Source organism: Phyllobates terribilis, unplaced genomic scaffold (genome assembly GCF_046119375.1).
Source record: "Phyllobates terribilis strain yellow unplaced genomic scaffold, ASM4611937v1 Scaffold_7__3_contigs__length_470593459, whole genome shotgun sequence".
In the NCBI taxonomy this organism is placed as follows: Eukaryota; Metazoa; Chordata; class Amphibia; order Anura; family Dendrobatidae; genus Phyllobates; species Phyllobates terribilis.
In genome coordinates, this window is record NW_027362767.1 from 65,827,304 (window position 1) to 65,843,477 (window position 16,174).

General features: G+C 46.7%; 1 protein-coding gene across 7 annotated transcripts in view; it reads right to left on the reverse strand.

Moving 5' to 3' along the window:
* Window positions 1-16,174, reverse strand: part of SYNE2 (spectrin repeat containing nuclear envelope protein 2) — a 327,838-nt gene that overhangs the window by 14,097 nt on the left and 297,567 nt on the right. For all 7 annotated transcript variants that reach the window (XM_073638692.1, XM_073638693.1, XM_073638690.1 and 4 more), the window contains exons 98-103: window positions 15,439-15,605; window positions 7,287-7,449; window positions 6,489-6,676; window positions 4,643-4,793; window positions 3,648-3,830; window positions 3,282-3,419 (exon numbers count right to left, since the gene is read on the reverse strand). In XM_073638692.1, coding sequence (XP_073494793.1) covers window positions 3,282-3,419; window positions 3,648-3,830; window positions 4,643-4,793; window positions 6,489-6,676; window positions 7,287-7,449; window positions 15,439-15,605 — 990 coding nt within the window. The remainder of the gene's footprint in view (window positions 1-3,281; window positions 3,420-3,647; window positions 3,831-4,642; window positions 4,794-6,488; window positions 6,677-7,286; window positions 7,450-15,438; window positions 15,606-16,174) is intronic.

Sequence of the window (16,174 nt, forward strand, 5' to 3'; positions counted from 1 at the left end):
AACCACATCCATATAAGGCCCAGGTACAGCCCAACCACATCCATATAAGGCCCAGGTACAGCCCAACCACATCCATATAAAGCCCAGGTACAGCCCAACCACATCCATATAAGGCCCAGTCACATCCATTTAAGGCACAGGTACAGCCCAACCACATCCATACAAGGCCCAGGTACAGCCCAACCACATCCATATAAAGCCCAGGTACAGCCCAACCACATCCATATAAGGCCCAGGTACAGCCCAACCACATCCATATAAAGCCCAGGTACAGCCCAACCACATCCATATAAGGCCCAGGTACAGCCCAACCACATCCATATAAGGCCCAGGTACAGCCCAACCACATCCATATAAGGCCCAGGTACAGCCCAACCACATCCATAAAAAGCCCAGGTACAGCCCAACCACATCCATATAAGGCCCAGGTACTGCCCAATCACATCCATATAAGGCCCAGGTACAGCCCAACCACATCCATATAAGGCCCAGGTACAGCCCAACCACATCCATATAAGGCCCAGGTACTGCCCAACCACATCCATATAAGGCCCAGGTACTGCCCAACCACATCCATATAAGGCCCAGGTACTGCCCAATCACATCCATATAAGGCCCAGGTACTGCCCAATCACATCCATATAAGGCCCAGGTACTGCCCAACCACATCCATATAAGGCCCAGGTACTGCCCAACCACATCCATATAAGGCCCAGGTACTGCCCAACCACATCCATATAAGGCCCAGGTACAGCCCAACCACATCCATAAAAAGCCCAGGTACTGCCCAATCACATCCATATAAGGCCCAGGTACTGCCCAACCACATCCATATAAGGCCCAGGTACTGCCCAACCACATCCATATAAGGCCCAGGTACTGCCCAACCACATCCATATAAGGCCCAGGTACTGCCCAACCACATCCATATAAGGCCCAGGTACTGCCCAACCACATCCATATAAGGCCCAGGTACTGCCTAACCACATCCATATAAGGCCCAGGTACTGCCCAATCACATCCATATAAGGCCCAGGTACTGCCCAATCACATCCATATAAGGCCCAGGTACTGCCCAACCACATCCATATAAGGCCCAGGTACAGCCCAACCACATCCATATAAAGCCCAGGTACAGCCCAACCACATCCATATAAGGCCCAGGTACAGCCCAACCACATCCATATAAGGTCCAGGTACAGCCCAACCACATCCATATAAGGCCCAGGTACAGCCCAACCACATCCATAAAAAGCCCAGGTACAGCCCAACCACATCCATATAAGGCCCAGGTACTGCCCAATCACATCCATATAAGGCCCAGGTACAGCCCAACCACATCCATATAAGGCCCAGGTACAGCCCAACCACATCCATATAAGGCCCAGGTACAGCCCAACCACATCCATATAAGGCCCAGGTACTGCCCAACCACATCCATATAAGGCCCAGGTACTGCCCAATCACATCCATATAAGGCCCAGGTACAGCCCAACCACATCCATATAAGGCCCAGGTACAGCCCAACCACATCCATATAAGGCCCAGGTACTGCCCAATCACATCCATATAAGGCCCAGGTACTGCCCAACCACATCCATATAAGGCCCAGGTACAGCCCAACCACATCCATATAAGGCCCAGGTACTGCCCAATCACATCCATATAAGGCCCAGGTACTGCCCAACCACATCCATATAAGGCCCAGGTACAGCCCAACCACATCCATATAAGGCCCAGGTACAGCCCAACCACATCCATATAAAGCCCAGGTACAGCCCAACCACATCCATATAAGGCCCAGTCACATCCATTTAAGGCACAGGTACAGCCCAACCACATCCATACAAGGCCCAGGTACAGCCCAACCACATCCATATAAAGCCCAGGTACAGCCCAACCACATCCATATAAGGCCCAGGTACAGCCCAACCACATCCATATAAGGCCCAGGTACAGCCCAACCACATCCATAAAAAGCCCAGGTACAGCCCAACCACATCCATATAAGGCCCAGGTACTGCCCAATCACATCCATATAAGGCCCAGGTACAGCCCAACCACATCCATATAAGGCCCAGGTACAGCCCAACCACATCCATATAAGGCCCAGGTACTGCCCAACCACATCCATATAAGGCCCAGGTACTGCCCAATCACATCCATATAAGGCCCAGGTACTGCCCAATCACATCCATATAAGGCCCAGGTACTGCCCAATCACATCCATATAAGGCCCAGGTACTGCCCAACCACATCCATATAAGGCCCAGGTACTGCCCAACCACATCCATATAAGGCCCAGGTACTGCCCAACCACATCCATATAAGGCCCAGGTACAGCCCAACCACATCCATAAAAAGCCCAGGTACAGCCCAACCACATCCATATAAGGCCCACTAACTGGCCAACCACATCCATATAAGGCCCAGGTACTGCCCAATCACATCCATATAAGGCCCAGGTACAGCCCAATCACATCCATATAAGGCCCAGGTACAGCCCAACCACATCCATATAAGGCCCAGGTACTGCCCAACCACATCCATATAAGGCCCAGGTACTGCCCAACCACATCCATATAAGGCCCAGGTACTGCCCAACCACATCCATATAAGGCCCAGGTACTGCCCAATCACATCCATATAAGGCCCAGGTACAGCCCAATCACATCCATATAAGGCCCAGGTACAGCCCAATCACATCCATATAAGGCCCAGGTACTGCCCAACCACATCCATATAAGGCCCAGGTACTGCCCAACCACATCCATATAAGGCCCAGGTACTGCCCAACCACATCCATATAAGGCCCAGGTACTGCCCAATCACATCCATATAAGGCCCAGGTACTGCCCAACCACATCCATATAAGGCCCAGTCACTGGCCAACCACATCCATATAAGGCCCAGTCACTGGCCAACCACATCCATATAAGGCCCAGGTACTGCCCAACCACATCCATATAAGGCCCAGTCACTGGCCAACCCCCATCAGGCCACAGCCACGTTTGCTGTTCTGTGTTCAGTACCATGCGTATGACAGCCTAGCAGACACATGCAGAAACTGGCTGCCATTACATGCACTATTCTGATGGATGAGACTAGTGCATGCAATGATTTTTTTTCCTCCCCATAATGGGCTATGGTCCACGTGGAAAATCACTTGTGCACTAACTCATTGGCCAACATAGGTCACTGTGCTGTCTGTGTGTGGCTGTGTGAACCAAGCCTATGAAAACCTATAACAGAGATCGTAGTTTAACCATTTTAATACTTACTATTAACTGTTGCATTTTCTCCTCGATGTCGCTTTCCGAGAAGTGCTCCACGTTTGTAAGCTGCAAGTCCATCTCCGTGAGCCACACGAGGATGCAGTCTCTCGTCCCCTCAAAGTCTTCTCTTTGACTGGTAAAATGCTGGATTTAAAAAAGAAAAAAGAAGAGCAAAAGCGTAAGAAAATGCTAAATATTACATGAGAAGAAACTACAGCTTCACATTCAATTAGCCAATACTTCTTGAGATGATGATGCAGCAAGTTGCTCCTTTTAGGAGTGGATGGAAGCCCACCATAACAAAATGGAACAATACAGCTCCAGCCTAATCCATCTAAAGGTAATAATATAATAGCATAACCTCCTCCTTACCTTGAGCCTCCTCAGGATGGACGTCACTCTCTTCTGAAGCTGATCCCACCTCTGATTGCCTTCGTGCACCATCTGCTTCAGTCTGCTGGCTGCGTCAGTGCGGTTCTCACGAGCCAGCCTCCTGTACTGCTTGTTGATTAGCTCTAGATGAGTAAGACGCTCATGGATCTGCCTCTGAAATGCCTAAAATTCACACCAAAAACAGAATACAGACAGGGTTAAATGATTTTATGTAATATACAGGTCAGAAATAAAAAACAACCCCCCCCCCCCTAAAACAGAACTACTTCTGTGCATGGGCTGTGTATATTTTTTTGAGAAAAAAAAGCAGATCCTTTTCCAGATAACACATCCCCTTTAGAGTCCATGTACACCTTTTCACAGTTTTTTCTTATTGTTCCTTTGCTTCCTAAACGCAAAGCTAAGCGACTTTTTAAATGGTAGACATTTTTTTTAATGACAACTATTTTGCTCCTGCAGCGTCTGTAAGTCCCTTTTATAGCAGAGTGCTCTGCAAAACTGATATAAATCCCTCCCTTCTCGCAGTGTTAGAGATAGCAGCAGGGAGGGAGTTGTACACAGATTTTAACAAAGGGAGGAAAGTATCAAGGCAGAGAGAACAGTCTATAGAAAAAAAAAGCACCTGGAGAAAAAAAATTACAGAATAGAAGTTGTGCTGATATATTAGCTAATGAAAAGCTCACATCCAGCCTATATTACTGGTAGAGACACTCCCAGAAGAGAAAAATCATCTAAAATTTGGATCAGGCAGTAAACTGCAAATCCACGGGGCTAAAAATGAATTAAGTTTTCAGACTGAAACTTGTTCTTAATCAAAACGTAACCGCTAACAAACGTAAAAAAAAAATCCATGTCAAAAGGTTTCCAAAGCCTCTAAAAACTCCACCCAAAAAAACATTAATGAGCACACCACTCAATCGCTTTCTAAGTGAAGAAACAATTGTGCTCGGCAGTACATCAAGGACAATACAAACCTCAAACTTCTTCTGTTCCTCTTTGGCTTTTGTGTACAACACATCAGAAGAATCTGGAGAAGCAGCCATTGCTTCCGCTTCTTTAAGCCATTCATCAAATCGGGAGTAGTCCTCTAGGAATTTCTGCCACAGACGACAGGTTTCCTCGATCCTACCAAGAAGTCAAAAGAAAAAGGAAACACATTGGATTTTCATGTAGTAAATATCATAGAAACGTGTTACACGAAGATAGATCCTGGCAAAGTTTATTGTCGGCATCACTAAAACGTGTCTTTATTTATCTTTATTATCTAAAGCTGATCATACACATCGATGTCAGCAAACGTGCAGAATTTGGAGGGACCGTCTTATGGTGGTCTCAGTTCTTTCTCCCAAAGTCAGATGTCTTCCGGGAGCAAGAAGAGTGAGCAGGAGAGAGGAAAGGCGAAGGGGAGAGGAGAGGAGAAGAGGAGGGTAGGGGAGAGGAAAAAAAGAAGAAGAGAAGAGAAGAGAGGGGCAGGGGAGAAGAGAAGAGAAGAGAGGGGCAGGGGAGAAGAGAAGAGAGGGGCAGGGGAGAAGAGAAGAGAAGAGAGGGGCAGGGGAGAAGAGAAGAGAAGAGAGGGGCAGGGGAGAAGAGAAGAGAAGAGAGGGGCAGGGGAGAAGAGAAGAGAAGAGAGGGGCAGGGGAGAAGAGAAGAGAAGAGAGGGGCAGGGGAGAAGAGAAGAGAAGGGCAGGGGAGAAGAGAAGAGAAGGGCAGGGGAGAAGAGAAGAGAAGGGCAGGGGAGAAGAGAAGAGAAGGGCAGGGGAGAAGAGAAGAGAAGGGCAGGGGAGAAGAGAAGAGAAGGGCAGGGGAGAAGAGAAGAGAAGGGCAAGTGAGAGGAGAGAAGGGCAAGTGAGAGGAGAGAAGGGCAAGTGAGAGGAGAGAAGGGCAAGTGAGAGGAGAGAAGGGCAGGGGGAGGAGAGAAGGGCAGGGGGAGGAGAGAAGGGCAGGGGGAGGAGAGAAGGGCAGGGGGAGGAGAGAAGGGCAGGGGGAGGAGAGAAGGGCAGGGGGAGGAGAGAAGGGCAGGGGGAGGAGAGAAGGGCAGGGGGAGGAGAGAAGGGCAGGGGGAGGAGAGAAGGGCAGGGGGAGGAGAGAAGGGCAGGGGGAGGAGAGAAGGGCAGGGGAGGGGAGAGAAGGGCAGGGGAGGGGAGAAGGGCAGGGGAGGGGAGAAGGGCAGGGGAGGGGAGAAGGGCAGGGGGAGGAGAGAAGGGCAGGGGAGGGGAGAGAAGGGCAGGGGAGGGGAGAAGGGCAGGGGAGGGGAGAAGGGCAGGGGAGGGGAGAAGGGCAGGGGAGGAGAGAAGGGCAGGGGGAGGAGAGAAGGGCAGGGGGAGGAGAGAAGGGCAGGGGGAGGAGAGAAGGGCAGGGGGAGGAGAGAAGGGCAGGGGGAGGAGAGAAGGGCAGGGGGAGGAGAGAAGGGCAGGGGGAGGAGAGAAGGGCAGGGGGAGGAGAGAAGGGCAGGGGGAGGAGAGAAGGGCAGGGGAGGAGAGAAGGGCAGGGGAGGGGAGAAGGGCAGGGGAGGGGAGAAGGGCAGGGGAGGGGAGAAGGGCAGGGGAGGGGAGAAGGGAGAAGGGCAGGAGCGATGTATGGCAGCAGCGATGTATGGCAGCAGCGATGTATGGCAGCAGCGATGTATGGCAGCAGCTTATTCCCCCTCCCCCATACATGAATCTCTATTGATCAGGGGATTGAGGAGGAATAGCTGTCAGACAGACTAGCCTTCTTCTGGCAGCCATCTAAGCTGTATGACCGTCTTACTGCTAGAAGTAGCTCGTGTTTCCAGATATTAGACAAAATACAAATGAAGAAAAGCACAGAGTCGGCTCTTACCGCATTCTCCTCTCCATCGACATAGAACAGATATTTCTCCATCGCTTATCGAGGCTCCTGGTGGTCTGCTGTATGGAGTCACATTCTGTCTCATTAGCGCAGGCGTCTGTGTCGTGCAGCAGGCGCTCGCAGATATTTAGCACAGAGGCCACTCCGGGGCTGTGCACCTCAATGTCCTTCTGCAAGTCCTGAGAGTAGAAAGTGAGACTCATCAACAACAGCAGGAATCACACAGAAGAAGACATTATACGCATCACATATGGGACTGAAACAATGGCGGGAACGTCTATAATTATCCATATGCCTTTACGGATGAGAACACCTTTCGGACGATTTTTTACTTAAATGCGTGTATTTTGTGCTAAAAAAAAATATTTTTGCAATTGAGATTCTTTACAATTTTTGCACAGTTTGCTTTCCACCGTCTCTGTACAGAATGAGTCACTTGAGAAACCACCAGCGAGTTTGTTCTATTAATTTGTAACTTATATTGGTCCTTCAAGGAGCTTTCTAAGCTGATTTAAGATCATGTGAAACTTTGGCTCTACTTTGATGTGGTCATAAATCAGCTGAAAAGAGCTGCGGTAAAAGACAGATAAAAAGAGTTATAAGCTCTGAGACAGAATGAGCTCACTGATGGATTCTTAGGTAACTCATTATTCAGCCGGTGAAAATTTTTAATGAAAACAATTTGCGAAAATTATTTATTTTAGTCCAACATACATACATACACATACTAGTAAGAAACTTGTATGGGAAAGTTTTAGAAAATGCTCCTGAGCAGGAGTGTGAACTTGCCCTTTGTTCCTCGAGCTTCTTGTTGATCTCCTGCTCATCGCAGATGCTGTAGATGACGGGCTTGGACAGCTCGGACTCTATACGAGCCAGCCACGTGCGCAGGTTGCTCATGTTCTTGTACAGCTGCTGGATGGTTACGAGCGTCTCCTTCAGTTTCTTTACACTGCGGAAAATAAAAGCCAAAGTCAAAGCAAAAACTAATTTCTCAATTCCCTTCATGCTGCGGAGCCGCGTCCTCCGAAGCCACCACAATGAGGGATGTCCCACCTGCAGCGCCGATCTGCGGAGTCCAGCCCCGCGGTCATTACTGACCCCAGGGGGAAGGACAAGGCCAGAAATTCACCACTGGCAGGAACTGGGCCACAATTTGCCCCATAGGTTTTTTTTGTATGCCAGTCTGTGTTACATGGTATTTTGGAGAAGAGCAACAGAAGTGCACAGATAATGCAAGAGATTATTAACAATGAGGCAACAAAATAATCTGCACAGCGGCCTATACAGACTACAGCCGTCACTAGCCTGAAATAAAAGATAGAATGCCAAGGACCCCCGGTGCAAAACATATCCAACAATGGAGGACAAGCCCATATAGGAAAGGTTTCTGGAGTGGGGGCAGGTATAGCGTATATAGGGGCAGGTAGAGAAAGTATATAGGGGCAGGTATATAGGGGCAGGTAGAGAGAGTATATAGGGGCAGGTATATAGAGTATATAGGGGCAGGTATATAGGGCAGGTAGAGAGAGTATATAGGAACAGGTATAGAGAGTATATAGGGGCAGGTATAGAGTATATAGGGGCAGGTATAGAGAGTATATAGGGGCAGGTATAGAGAGTATATAGGGGCAGGTATAGAGAGTATATAGGGGCAGGTATAGAGAGTGTATAGGGGCAGGTATAGAGAGTATACAGGGGCAGGTATAGAGAGTATACAGGGGCAGGTATATAGAGTATATAGGGGCAGGTATAGAGAGTATATAGGAACAGGTATAGAGAGTATATAGGGGCAGGTATATAGGGGCAGTTATATAGAGTATATAGGGGCGGGTATAGAGAGTGTATAGGGGCAGGTATAGAGAGTATATAGGGGCAGGTATATAGGGGCAGGTAGAGAGAGTATATAGGAACAGGTATAGAGAGTATATAGGGGCAGGTATATAGAGTATATAGGAACAGGTATAGAGAGTGTATAGGGGCAGGTATATAGAGTATATAGGGGCAGGTATATAGAGTATATAGGGGCAGGTATATAGAGTATATAGGGGCAGGTATAGAGAGTATATAGGGGCAGGTATAGAGAGTATATAGGAACAGGTATAGAGAGGCAGGTATATAGGGGCAGGTATATAGAGTATATAAGGGTGGGTATATACTAAAATATATTGAGGCCAGTATAAAGCATGAAGGGGCAGGTATAGAGTGTATAGGGGTAGATGAAAAGTATATAGAGGTATAAAGTACAGTATATAGGGGCAGGTATAGAGTATATTGAGGCCAGCATAAAGCATGTAAGGGCAGGTGTAAAATATATAGCGGCAGGTGTAGAGTATATTGAGGCCAGCATGAAGGGGCAAGTATAAAAAATATAGGGGGCAGGTATACAGTATATAGCGGCAGGTGTAGAGTATATTGAGGTCAGCATGAAGGGGCAAGTATAAAATATATAGGGGCAGGTAAAGAGTGTATAGGGGCAAATGAAGAGTATATAGGGGTATAAAGTATATAGGGGGCAGGTATAGAATATATTGAGGCCAGTATAAAGCATGTAAGGGCAGGTGTAACATATATAGCGGCAGGTATAGAGTATATAGAGGGCAGGTATAGAGGCAGATGAAGAGTATATAGGGGTATAAAGTATATAGGAGCAGGCATATAGAGTATATAGAGGCAGGTGAAGAGTATATAGGGGTGTATATAATATAGGGGCAGGTATAAAATATATAGGGGCAGGTAAAGAGTGTATGGGGCAGATGAAGAGTATATAGGGGTATAAAGTATATAGGAGCAGGCATATAGAGTATATAGGGGCAGGTGAAGAGTATATAGCGATGTATATAATATAGGAGCAGGTATAAAGCATACAGGTATACAGTATGCTTTATATAGGTAGACAGTATATAGAGGCAGGTATAGGGTATATACGGTCAGCCATAGCTATATGACATAAGAGTCCCAGCATGGCACTGGGCATAGACAGGCCTGGAGACAGATGGGCATAGGGAACACAATGGGGATCGCCCTTCCTGACACCTGGTTTTCGCGGACATGCTGCGTGCTGTACAGTAACACACGGCTCCGTGCAGTTGGTGAATCTGTCGCTATTTTACACCACATGGTCTGTGGACAGGTTCCCTTAAAGAAGAACATCTCTAACCTGCTATCATCCTCCAGAAACAGCGCCTATCTGGCCCGCTGGCTGCGTCTGGTATTGCAGTTCAGTCTCATTCACTTGAACTTAAACACCCCAAAGAACTGCAATACCTTATTCAGCCTACTGAGACGAGTGGCGCTGTTTCTGAAGAAAACCCCCCAAACATCCCAATAGACCCCATGTATTGTACCCGATGTCGTATGAACCATTATCTCCTCATACATAAGAAACTTCTCTCTGATGAACTTTCCCTCCAGGCGCACAGTCCCAAGGAAACACATTTCAGGGTCACATTTAGCTGTTAAAAACGCGGATACTGCAGATGATAACTGGACGGTTACACATTAACCTCGCAGTATGGCGGCAGATATAATTATTAACCCATTACATCCCTGTAATGAGAGCGGAGACGTGCGGGGAGGACAATCATGCACACAGACATGTGGCGGAGTACGACGGCCTGCAATGCAGCAGCAGCAACGCGGGAGCAGATCGCAATCAGAAATGATAAAATAAAGGCTCGTTATAATGACACAAAGGGACCCTCGTCCTGCTGCGGCCCCCCGCCCCTGCCTGCGTGTGCCGGAGACCTGTATACAGGGGTAATGATAAACACATGGAGATGCCTTACCATTAAAGCAGAAAGGGATTATATCCGCGGCAGCATGCACAAGGCTATGATGGATGCTGCGTCCCCCCAGGTGAGGCGTGATCGGCCCCCACATCAGACATGGCAGTGGCAGGCAAGGCAGGCGTCAGCACCTGCATCTCCTGTGACGGCCATTCATTCATTCATGGGTCTGCACCCAGCACTGACGGTGACCCATCCCCCCTACTAAAGAGGGGGCTGATCGGAGCCTGTGCTGACGGGGAGGGACGTCACATCAGGAGAAGGAACGCTGCACTTACTGTCACAATCCGTTACATCCTCAGGAGTATCAGCAGCGGCGCCCCCCAAAGAAAGGAGGAAACCCCTCCCTGTACCACGGCCTATTTATCCTCTGCTGAACATACAAGGATCAGAGCCGCTCTCCGGCACACGGGTCTGCTCACAGCGACGGTTATCACTGGAGGCGCCGGATACAAGAGGGAAATACATATGTACAAGGGAAAAAATTATATTACAATATATTAAATTGGAAATATTTGATTTTAAAATGACCCTATTATTTTACATGGGGCGGGTGAGATGACTGCGAGTCTGCGACAATAAGATTTCCTTGAGACTTTCACCAAAAAGTACAAAATGGGGACAGTCACGAAGAAGCCTTTATCGTCATTTCCTACAGGTGCGATGATTTTATCGCTTAAAGAGGTATTCCCATCTCCAAGATCCTATCCCAATATGTAGTAGGTGTAATAATAATAATATTAGCAAATACCTCCAATTAGAAATGTAGTATAGTTCTTCTGATTCGCTATGTCTCTTTCCTCATGTGCAGGCATTGCAGGACCTTAGGTATCCATGGTTACGCCCACTGATAAAGTGACAGTTAGCTGCTAGTGGTCGTAACCGTGGATACCTAAGGTCCTGTATTGCCTGCACATGAGGTAAGTGTCATAGCAAATCAAAAATACTATACTACATTTCTAAGTGGAGGTATTTGCTAATATTATTATTATTACACCTACTACATATTGGGATAGGATCTTGGAGATGGGAATACCCCTTTAAGGTCGCAGTCAGACGCCGTATAAATCAGACTGAGATCAGGCCGCAGTGCATGGACTGGCCAGCGGCTCTCCTCACCCAAGCCTGGCAGCTGCACTAAAATTTATGCTCAGATGAGGAAAGCCGCTGACCAGTCAATGCACTGCGTTCCAATATCAGTTTGATTTATTCGGCCATCTGCGCCCTAATTTTGACCGATTTGCTTTTCTTAGTGGAAGATCTTTATCCTTGGGCCTCGTTCAGATGTGCACAGCGTTCCCGTGATATCCGTACCACCTTATGGCAGGTTATGCAGGCTCCTGACTGGTCCCTATGGGGTTTGTATATTAAGTCCTGGAGAATTAGGGACTTACACACAAATTATTAAAGGGAGACTGTCAGCACAGACTGACTGTTCAAACCAAGCCCAGGCGCACCATTTACAGCTCAGTGCACCTTCCTAGCTCCCACCTCCTCTACCTTTATTGACAGCTCTGGCTTTACAGAATCCAGAGGAGAATGGAGATGGATGGATAACAAGTAGGTGGGAAGGTGCACTGCTCTGTTTGGCCGTGCTATGGTGCACCGAGAGCCTGTGCTGGGTCTGAACAGTCATTTTCTGCTGACAGACTCCCTTTATAATGTGCACTATATACCTGGCTGAATTAGGCCTTGGAATGTTTATTTAATTCTTGCACCACGTTCACTTGATCATTCTCCATGTTATATTATCCCTGGCGCCATATCATGATGGACAGCTGCTGAGGGTTTTCTCAAGAAATGCCGCTTGGCTCTGATCCTAATGAAGCTTTGCGGTCTTTTAATCCCCTCTGGAACATGGAGCAAATTTGCAGACAGAGCGCTTCCTCATCACTGCAGGGCTTAAAAGGGTTATTCCCATCTTCAGAGATACATATTGTCGGACAGTACTTGTAGATACAAGCAACTTTGCAATTTACTGCTTATTAAAATTTGCAGCCGTTCTTGAGATAGTAACACTTTTCTTCACAGCTGGTTGCCTTGGAGACCGACCACCGCTGCTAGACAGCAGAACATGTGCAGCGCTTACAAGCTCGTTTCTACTGAGCTTGTAAGTGCTGTTTTGAAGCTGGGGCACGATGTTAGCTTCTAATTTCGGTCGGCTTCAGAGCAACGCTTACAAGCCAGACAGCAAAGGTGGTCGGTCTCCTAGGCAAAAGCACCAATCACATGTCCTGTCACAGGTTGTACAATTTTGATGCTGATCCAGCACTGAAATCTACCTTGTGTGAACGCTGCCTTAAAGGGTTCTTCAGCGCAGAAGTCACCACTGACTTCTCCCGAAAACCTGTGGGAGCTTTTTCAGGACCCAGGAGCAGAGTGGGTACAAAAAGCCCCCACATTAGCCCAAAATTACACGGACATCCCATTGATATCAATGTGAACCATGTAATGCTTTATTTTCCATGTGGTGTCGCTGGAGGGGGATTAAACTTATTGACAGGTACTCCATAGATTACAGGGGAAAAAAAAAATAACGTTACATCTAATCTCACTAAAATTGTTTCAGATTACTCTCGTATAAATATTAGTGATATTTGCCATATATATTTAATTTAATAATATCCCTAATATTTACATTAAAATAATGCATTTTTTTTTGTAACTATAAAAAAAAAGCAAATAAAAAATAAAACTAATAATAATGAGAAGCAAAAAAAGACAAAAATAAAAAAAAAAGAATATGAATACCAGCAAGCCACAAATGTGTAGTAAACGGCCAGAAACCCCCCACAGATGTGTGACCTCCGTAGTCCGCATTAGCAGATATTCAGGATGGCTTCTCGCCGGCCCCGGCCCTTTTGTGCTCCGTCAGGCTCCCGCCAGTAATCAGAGCTGACAATTCCTTTCTGAATGGCACAAGCTCTTACAGACACGAGGAGGGCGCTGCTTGTATCGCTGCCATATGGCCACGCCGAGCCCGATGCCACCGAGTCACATGTCTAAGCTGCATCCAGACTAATGCGCTCGCCAGTGACTGCGTCCTCACCGGCCATTACTATGTAGTGTTCACCAAGGAATATAATGCAGCAGATCAAAGACAAGGCAGCACAAATTAAAAAAAAAAAAATATACACACATTAATCGACTACTCAGCGCTGCATTATCTGTGCACAGCATTGATGACCTGGTAGTGTTTGTGACGATGCTGCGCTCAGCTCTGCTACATCTGTACACAGCAGAGAAGTTTCCGATTACAGCAGTTGGAGCAGCTGCAGCAAAGAAAAGTTTTTATGTCTTGATACAAACTTCAGCTTCATTTCCATAAGTGGTGGCAGGTGCTGCATTAACATAATAATGGTTGGACATGATCGGCGTCCCGTGAAAAAGTAGCACAAACAATGGAAATAACTGGGGCAGAGGAGAAAAAAATCTATACATTTCCCAATGTAAGAGCGAACCGTCTGTGCTGTGGTATACATGGAGGCGCAGTCTCACTGCACGTGCAGAGTCTGCTTGTGCCACACATGGCCGATAGCGTGTCCTGTGGCTTTACCGTGCCATATGCTGGAGGAATCAGTCAAGAAATCCTGCAGACATACCTCCGATGTTCACTATATATACAGTGCGGGATGACCCCGAGTGTGTACAGTGCGTGTGTACCCCCTAAGGGGCATATACAATCATGAGGTCTACACCCAACAGAGTCATGGTGTCCATTCATCATAGGGACCAATTGAAAGGAAAAAGTATACTGCACAATATACTTCTGGTGCATGTATACAGAAAAGTGCATGAACTCCGTGCACATGAGTAAAGCTACTAATAGGACAAACTTCTTTTCTGAAAGGTTATGCATGAGGCCTTGAAGGAAATCTGTCACCACATTTTTGATCCCCCATCTGAGAGCATCATGATGTAGGAATAGAGACCCTGATTGAAGCAATGTATCACTTACTGTGCTGCTTGCTGTAGTTTTGATTATAAACAGCTTTATCTGCTGTAGATCTAAGCAGTTTTCTGAATGCGGAACTCTGTATAACATTGCCCTCACCTCTGATTAATAGTTTTTGTATACACTGTGCATAGGCAGAAAGCTGCCAATCAGTGGTGGGGGTGGGTGTCTGGCTACTTGGCAGCAGGTTTGCTAGTCCTCTAGTGATAATCTCCTGCTGATAATACAGGGATTTAAAAAAAAAAAACTACAGCAAGCAGCCTAGTAAGTGACATCAAAGAAATCAGAAAGTCTGTGTCCCTACATTATGTGGGTCTCAGATGGGGCAGCAAAAAATTGGTGCTGCAAAGTTATGAACTGTTGGATTATTACTTAATTCTCTTATTTTGCTTTCTTCTCTCACAAACCCCATGATGCAGTTTTGTTTCTATGCCCATTTCATGCTCCTTTAGTAGCTGCTTACAACTGCTGCTCAGCAAAGATCAGTACACAATATATAAACCATTGTGCGTCCGGAATTCCTCTGTCCAGGTTCGGTGGCCAGATACATAGAGAATCAGATAGTGAAAGTCCAGTACACAGACTGAGTATGGATCTACGAGGAGAAGCAGTCGAAAGCAGCTTCTAAAGGCCAAGCTCCCACAATGAGCATTTCATGCATTTTTATGCTGTAGATTTTCAGCACCAATTAGCTCATTGAGGCTGCTTGAGTTTTTTTGTCTCTTTTTGGTATGCTAGAACTTTAAATTCGCTGCCCTTTTTTTGCACCAAATGCTCACAAATGGGGAAAAGTAACCAAAGTGTATGTGCACACAGAGTTTTTTTTTTAGAAGTTTTTGGAGCATGAACTGGCCATGTAAAACAGCGCCGTAGCATGGTGTTTGGGAAAGAAGGAAGCAAAATAAGGTAATGAGGAATATTCCCCAAAATCCATAACTTTGCAATGCCTGGAGGATAAAAGAACAAAATAAATAAATAAATAATGTTTAGCTGCTCGTCAAACATAGATAAAAGTAACACATTAAAAACCATTGAGTTTTTCAAGGAGTTTTTGGAGCAGAAACAGAGCGAAAACTTTCCAAAAAAATGTTCAGTTTCTGCTCCGAAAACTCAGCAAAAAGCCTCCATGTGCACACAGCCTTACAATATCTCTGGATGAGGAGAGTCCGTTCGTTTAGTGCCGCACACATCCGCTTACCGTGAGCCGATCACGTCGAAGAGGTGCTTCCAGCGGTCGTTGACTTTGCTCAGCTTGTTCTCGATCTCCTTGGAGCGCGCCTGGTTGCTGGCATTGATCAGCTGCTCTCCGATTTGCTTCAAGTGAAGTTTATTTTCACTGAAGAGATTTATTTCCTCCATGCAATCCTACAACGTAATCCCATAAGAGCGCAGTAATAATATACAAAACACCCAAACTAAACCCTGCAGTTCCCAGAATATTGAATATCCCCATGACACGGCACGTGGAAACAGCTCTCATCATCTCATATCTATTGTTCATACCATGGGAGGTTTCGTCACTGATATATTATGGTGGCTGCTCACTATTATAATCTCTTATAATATGGCGGCAAAGGATTTGGTCCCCAAATTACAGGAGCACAACAAGCAAAACCTCCCCGGGTGGTCTACGACTCAAGAAGAACAGTGTTTCATGCACAACCCTCTTAGAAGTAACAGTATTTTGTCTTAAGTGCTCCTTTAGGACTCTGGACTTAAGAAAGTCCGTCAGCAGAAAATAACTGATCAAACAAAGCTCAGTGAACCTACTTGTTCTCCATCTATCTCCGTCTTCTCTTCCTTGATTGACAGCTCTGGCTTTACGTGAACCAGAGGAGCAGAGAGACTGATGAAAAACAAGTAGGTGGGAAGTTGACCTGAACTGCTCGGCCACACCAAGGGTGCACCGATCGCCTGTGCTTGGTTTGAACAGT